The sequence below is a fragment of the Zootoca vivipara genome, chromosome 13, assembly GCF_963506605.1.
Source record: "Zootoca vivipara chromosome 13, rZooViv1.1, whole genome shotgun sequence".
Classification (NCBI taxonomy): domain Eukaryota; kingdom Metazoa; phylum Chordata; class Lepidosauria; order Squamata; family Lacertidae; genus Zootoca; species Zootoca vivipara.
The window spans coordinates 32,519,304-32,527,096 of record NC_083288.1 but is presented as its reverse complement, the minus strand read 5'-3'; the positions used below and the strand labels follow the sequence as shown (position 1 = coordinate 32,527,096).

At 41.4% G+C, this 7,793-nt stretch overlaps 1 protein-coding gene across 1 annotated transcript; it reads right to left on the bottom strand.

The window, feature by feature from the left end:
* Positions 1–856: 856 nt before the first annotated feature.
* On the bottom strand, positions 857–6,846 carry LOC118095441 (vomeronasal type-2 receptor 26-like). Its single transcript, XM_060281221.1, has 5 exons — positions 6,701–6,846; positions 5,880–6,171; positions 2,872–3,099; positions 2,595–2,721; positions 857–1,767 (listed from the first exon to the last, which is right to left on the bottom strand). The coding sequence occupies exons 1-5, from the start codon at positions 6,844–6,846 to the stop codon at positions 857–859; spliced, it is 1,704 nt and encodes a 567-aa protein (XP_060137204.1).
* Between the last annotated feature and the right edge of the window lie 947 nt (positions 6,847–7,793).

The following is a 7,793-nucleotide window of genomic DNA, read 5'->3' as shown; positions in this document are numbered from 1 at the left end:
TGGAAAGGACTTTCCCTGCATCGGCAGGTTTCGCCTTTCCTGTAGCAATTCGTCACAACTTTGGCGGATGCAGGCCTTGGGCGGAATCCTTTAGTCATTTACATAAAGGGGAGGGGCGTGGGGGCGGTGACCCCCCCGCCCTATTGTGGCGGCAATAACAGGGTTCCCGTAATCGGGCCTCAAGGGGGGGGCATTTGGCGATGCCACTTGGCTGATTATTGCCCTCCCCTTCCAGCGGCGGCGATTGGGGGGGCGGGCTACCTGCTTGAACATATGTTATCCAGAGTTAGCCCAACCCCCACTAATGCTGGACAACCCTGAAGATCACCCCACCCCCGGCTGGGGGCTGGGATGAATATACGCCCAATGCCTGCGCCAAGGTCTTCCTACATCTGAATTTTAATAAAGTTGTGGCCAATTTTAATCCAATAAATACGTGGTCCTGTGTCATTATTCCACTCGGGAGACTGGGGGGGACTCCGCCTGACTGCGCAAAAGACAACAGAGGGAATTTGAGAGTCAGAGGGGTGGTCCGTCGCAGGTGTCACCTGCAAATTTGATGAACATCCCTTAATTCCCTCATCCAAGACATTTATAAAAATGATGGGCACCAATGGAGACAGAAAAGAACCCTGTGGCACCCCAGTTGTCACTTGCTGCTAAGGAAACATCCACAGGGAGACAAGAATGGCTTCCAGTATTCAATAGCAATCACGTGACAATAATATTATATTGTATTACTGTATTATGAAAGGAAATGTAATTTGTGGGTTTCCTAGGAAACGTTTGATTCAGTCTTCACCTTAAAATTTGCAACAATGTGGAGAAAACCGCCCAAAAAACACAAAATGGACAATTACATTCTTTGAGGTTTTCTCCTGATCAGCTGTTCCTTGTTGTTCAGCTCAGGTCTCAAGACAATTATGTAACATTTTGGGGAAAAGATGCAACCCAGCAGTCCAGCACTGGAAGTTAAAATAGAGAAGATCTCCACTGCCACCATGTATTTTCCCTTTGTGCTCAGGTAGGAAGGAATAAATGATAACCAAACACTGCAAAAGACAAACATGCTAAAAGAGATGAACTTGGCTTCATTGAAACTGCCAGGTAACTTTCTGGCAAGAAAAGCCACAGTGAAACTGACAAATGCCAGGAATCCCATGTAGCCCAAGACACAGTAAAACATAGTTACAGAACCCTCATTACATTGTAGAACAATTTCTGAAGTGAAGGAGTGCATGTCAACATCTGGGAATGGGGGAGAGGTTGCAAGCCAAACAGTGCAGATAAGTGCTTGGATGAGGGAACAGGAAAGAACAATGCAGCTGGCTAGACTCTTTCCCACCCACTTCCTCATTTTGGATCCAGGTTTGGTGGCCATGAAAGCCAGAACTACCGTGATGGTTTTTGCCAGCACACAAGCAACAGCCAATGAGAAGATGATGCCAAAAGCACTTTGTCGGAAGAGACACATCACCATATGGGGTTCTCCAATAAACAGAAATACACAAAGGAAGCAAAGCAGGAGTGAGATGAGGAGAGTATAGGTGAGATCCCGGTTGTTGGCTTTGACAATGGGAGTATTGTGGTGTTTTATAAATGTTGCAAGCACTAGAGTTGTGATCATAGAAGATGAAAGTGCTAAAGAGGCTAAACAGAGGCCCAAAGGTTCTTCATAAGACAAGAACCTGACATCCTTCAGAATACATTGGTCTTGCCTTTTGTTTGGATATTTTTCATCTGTGCATTTATGACAATCCCTTGCATCTGAAATAAAGGATGGAATCTTTGTGTAGCTAGAAATTACAGCATCATGTAATATTTTAATGTCTTAGGTACTTGTCCCCACAGTCCGAAGATGGTGAGGCTCACAGCACTGACTGCATCAAGGAATCTCATTTCTCCATTGGTCACAGCTTTGGATGTAGCAAAAATCCAGCATGTCTCTGTTTCTCACTTCTCAGCCTTCTGCATGCCTCCAGCTCAGTTCTCACACACCACATTGGCTATGATTCTCTATCTACCTGCCAGGTGAGGTGCAGGAAGGCCCAATCATTTGCTCAGAAGGCACCATCACTTAGTTGCAGCTCTTGTAATTCAGATGGGAGTCTGAATATTTTAGGATGGGGGTCATAGTGCCCAGCACAGCCATTGCCTAGTCAAAGGGATGCTTATGAAGGTGCTTAAGTGACAAACTAAGGACATTATCTTACAATTGCTCAGTTTTCAATGGAATCTTTCAATGCACCATGACCTCCAAACCCACAACAATATTCAAGACTAATCTCAGGTATATTACAATGTTTAAATGTCTGATTTAAAAAGGTATCAAGACACTACAACCATATGTTTTTGAATGTTTCATTAGAAATTATCCACTGGTGCACAAAAGAAAGCCAGGACTAAGAATCTATTGAAGGAAATCAAGCTCAACTCTGTTGAGGGAGAGAATTGACTGGTTTTGAAAGGCATGAAAAAGTGTTTCTTCAGCTGATATTCTGCTGCTCAAAAAGAAACCCAAGTCTCAATGTCCAATTAATTAAAATGAAGCTGAGCTGCCTCTGTCTGGTAATGCTGTATATTACATTTTTTACCTTTCTGGTCTGAAATCTTTCCTCCTGGGCATGGAATGCAATCGTAGCAGCAAGATGGCTCGCCTTCCTTCACTTTCTTCCAAGAACCAGGGTAACAACTCTTACTGCACACAGATAGAGGCTGTGCCTAATGTGTAAATGAAATGGGTTAATGATAATCTTGATGATAAATATTTTGGAACCCTTAGAATCCAGGGGAATTTTTGCAAGTTAGACAACAATCACAAAAAGCAGTATTTCATAGGGGCAGCACAGTATTATCCAAAACTTTCTGTACCTGGTTAAATCCCCTGTGCCATCTTATAGCATCCTCATTGACGGTGAATGCTTGGTCTGGAGGAGCTTGGGGATCCAGCCTCCCAACTTTCACTCTATGAAAGGATTGGTTTGTGGGGGAAATCCAATTCATGACATCAAAACCAGCTGCTAACTCCCCATTCTGGTCAAAGGAAACTTCTTCCCCTGCACTATTGTTAAATGAGACACTTTTCATAAACCGGTGGAGCTGAATTGAAATGGAATGAGCAAGAATTAGAAAATTCTGCAACTTGTATGCAAGATGATAAAAGTGAAATAGATTCCATGTTTGCAAAGTTTCCCAAATAGAACATATTTTGAATGCTATTTTCATTAAAATGCACATTTTGGGGCTCACATACCCCCCTAATATATGTTACTTTTTTGTTTGACTGGAGAACAACATTGTAAAATTAGAATAATTTCAGATTTCAGAAGAAGGTTGCATTAAACTTTCTGTATTAGTTTGGGAAGTGTGGATTTGTATGCATTAAAATTTACACAGAATGAATTTCCCTCCATATCTAATATTCATTACCTGCCAAAGGCATTGGCCCTGACATTTCTGCATGCCCCTGTTCTTTATTTCACTGTGTTTGAGACTAGATGAGGACATAGCATGTAAAGCATGGGCCATAACATAGACAGCATTGTAGATACTGTAGCTGTGGGAGGTAATGCTCATTTCAAAAAAAGACGCAGGAAGACTCTCCAGCTTCTCCTCCCCAGTGCAAATGTCACCATCTATCTTGCCTACATCTGTACTGGGGAATACACAACCAAAAGCCTGTTGCCAGAAGTTCTTGATAAAACCATCTGCTGTGGTGCTGGATGGGGTTTTGCTTCTAACAAATTCTTGAAATCCTGGTAGATGATTGGAGTGAATTGTAAATGAGAGAGATCCATGGATTATTTCTGTATCCCAAGTCCTCTGATACACCATTGACGTGAGGTCCATCTGGGCTGTTATTATCCACACTATACCTTTTGACTTCTCCTTCATATGTTCTTGTCCTGACAGATATGGAAACCATCTCAAGAACACAATCCCATAGGATTCTCCATATGCCACCACTACACTGGCTTTACTGTCTATGATTTTGTCATGTATTTTGCCTCCCTTGTTAAACATGTCATTAATATCAGTTACAACTGTAACTGTTTGGCTTCTTTCTATGAAGGCAAAGCAGATACCACTCTGAGAAAAAGGTGGAACCACACTTTGCACAAATCTTTCTCCATTGTTGTTATCCATAGTTAGGAGTCCAATCCATGTCCACCTGAAATGCAGAAGCAAAGAAAGAATCCCTGCAAACTGAATGTTTTCTCTGGGCACCATCTGGTAGAATGGGATGCCTGGCGTTTTGTCATTCATCACTGGGGCAGGCCCATAGATGAGCTAAAGAAAAGAGCAGAGAGGAAAGAATGGGATTGTATTGTTATGACTTTGGGAGAGGAAGTAGGTTGTATGCCTACATACATAAGACCTCATATAAAAAGGGTCTTAACTGCTAGAACAAGCAAGTGTTGAAATATAAGGAAGAATTCAAATGGTTAAATAGCCGGACAGGCTTCTTGATAACAGCCCTCTAAATATGGGTTGTTGAGGTAAGAAAGGGTCTGTGTCTAATTACAAATGGGTGTGTTCCCTTCCCTCAGCTCATTGGAAGTTAGTTAGAAATGACCAAGGACAAAGCTGAGTTTGAAGAAGAAGAGAAGAGTTTGGATTTGATATCCCGCTTTATCACTACCCAAAGGAGTCTCAAAGTGGCTAACAATCTCCTTTCCCCTCCCCCCCCACAACACTCTGTGAGGTGAGTGGGGCTGAGAGACTTCAGAGAAGTGTGACTAGCCCAAGGGCACCCAGCAGCTGCATGTGGAGGAGTGGAGACGCAAACCCGGTTCCCCAGATTACAAGTCTACCGCTCTTAACCACTACACCACACTGGCTCTCCAGTTGGTGTGTGTGTGTGTGTGTGTGTGTGTGTGTGTGTGTGTGTGTGTGTGTGTGTAAGCTAGAAGGTAGAAGTTGGAAATAGTAGCCTGATATGCCAGAGAAAGATAGCCATGCTTGATTTCTTTTTGAATCATAGTCTGTGAGTATAAGAAAAGTAAGATCCCTTTGGGGTGTTAATGAATCCAAGACTGCAGCTATGGGAGAAGCAAGAGCCTTTTGGTGTGTTAATGCTGGGAACCTCTCCATCATAGGCTCAGGTTATATATATGCATAAGCAAACCATATATCATAAAGACTCCACAGTCTCCACTGTACCCAATTTCAAGGGAAACACAAACCCTGGGTAAGTGCCTAGAACCCCTTGGATCCCTAAATGCTTAGAGAGTGGGGTGGCAGGCAACTGTATGTTAGAAAGTCCTACTCAGAGTAGACCTTTTGAAATGAATGAATCTCAGTTATACATATGCATTAACTTCAATGGTTTAATATAAGGGGGGCAAGTGTTGAATACCACCTATAGACAGAAAGTTCAAAGACAAAATGCACCCACATTTTGTCAATAATATTTTCAGCAAACTTGCAATGTTAGTGGCTTTTCCTTTCAGCAGAGATTCCTGTGGCTGAGCCAGCCAACATCTCAGTAGCATAAATAACAACTAGGGATTTTTCTTTTAGTAATTTAAGAATGAGCAGAGAGGTTTTATTTCACAGCTAATATTTGACATTTATAGGATGGAATGACCATGGATTTATATTATTCTCTGTATATTCAAATAATAATAATTAATAATGATGAAAAAGTACTAAAAACTGTATAATAACAAATAGTGCTTCTTTCTGGGGATACTCAATGGTACATAGGGAAACCTTTCTCTCACATCATGTTAAAAGTGTGACATTGCCTGTAACAATCTCATGCTGAGTACTGGCATCTTTTATTCTTAAACGAAGAAGAAGTAATGCATAGAACAACACACACACACACACACAGAGAGAGAGAGAGAGAGACACAAAAAAGAGACCCAGCATACCTGTGGAATCTTGTAAATATCCACAAGTATTGCTACTTGAAGTGAGGTTGGCGGGTCCAGTCCCCCAATGACCCCAATCAGGTTAGTTTGGACATCACAGTTGTAATTTGGAACAAAAACTCCCAGGGTGCATATTAGTAGTATTGTAGCATGGTAGGTCCACTTCTCAGTGAAATAGCTGTCATAGATGTGGAAGCCCAAGGTGACATTTCGTAAGAGCTGAGGGTTTTCATTGATCTCTTTTACTGCAAATGCCAAGGCCAGGATGTGCTGATAATTCTTAGGTACTGCACTGGAAGGTAAGTCGTATTCTGAATCATAAGGAACCACCACATGTTGTAAAAAGTATTGCAAATGTTATAAATATAATGTATTCTATACATAGCTGCCAAGTTTTCCCTTTTCTCGCGAGGAAGCCTATTCAGCATAAGGGAAAATCCCTTAAAAAAAAGGGATAACTTGGCAGCTATGATTCTATATCTCATCTCATTATTCATATTTATATAAAAGCTTTCTTGAGGTAACCTTACCTTTAGGTGGTCCATACAAATTTTAAAACTACAACAACCAAATATTACCATTGTTCATCATAACATATACTTTCCTATTCTTTATCATTAAAGTAGCAATTCAGAACAGAGTGTCCCAAAATAAACAGTATGATTTAAGATCTTTAGGATATTATATTTCATACAAATGTCAGAACACATCTCAGTTGTTTCTTTGGATAGTATATTACCTTTCAAAACAAATAATTCATGGAATGACGATTAAGACTGATAACAAATAATAGTTTTAAAATATTTTAGTTAAGGCCTTACACAAGCTCTTCAGGCAAAGGTGATGGGGGTTTTTCAGTGAAGGTGATTGCACTGGAGATGATGAAAGTATGGGAAGCGATAGCTCCAATGATTAGGTCTCCTGACTGGTGGTACTCATGAAGTGGAGGGTGTGGATCATCAGCCATGCACTTAATGATGTGAGCTTTGCTTACCATGTGAGGAAGCAGTACCAGAAGCAAGATGAACAATAACAGCATTGTGGGCAGAAATGTTTTCTCTAGATGCAGATTTCTTATTTTTAACTCAAAATGCTCAGGACAAAAATATATAGGGTCAGAAATCAGACTGACAGCTTCTTGTCTAATAGTCTTAAGTCCTAACCTCAGTCCTAGATTTCTGGAGGGTATATTTATACAATTATTCAAAAACTGTGCTATTAGTTTTTCTGGAATCCACAGTAAACTGCACTGTAGTGTTGGAAAGTAGCTGTGTTAATTAGAGTCCTTGGATAATTAAAGAGGGAAGTAGTCACCAATTCAACAAGGAGCATTCCATGTGGAATTGCTGGAGACATGTTTTTCATGTCTGAAATTAACTTTTTCTTTCAATCCGTTAAGGATCTCAAGGAGCACCTGAATTGGCTGTGACAAACATGAAATTTGTCCAGAGCCAGGAAAAAATGAGGTGTTTGATCATGGGATTGTCCTGCTGCAGAACAGGGGTACCCAAAGTGAATCCTCCAGAAGTTGTTAGACTGCCCAAACTCCATCATAACTGACCACAGACCAGGCAGACAGAGGTTGAAGGGAATTTGATTCCAAAACCTACTGAGCACAAGACATTGTTTATGCCTGTTTCAGGACACAATCAGTGGCTTGAGGTTGATGCTCATTGGAACAGGTATGGCAGAGAGGCCAACCATAGGTGTAAATGGAACTAATGAAAAGCAGAGCCAAAGTTAGTGGCCAGGACGATCAATTCTATTTGAATACAGAATCGGGGGCCAACACTAAAGGTAAGAGCTGTACCTTGGTTTGCGACCGCCTCTGTTTGCGACCACTTTGGTTTTTGACCACTGCGGACCTGGAAGTGTTTACATCCGGGTTCCGTGGTGCTGGATGCACAGAAGTGA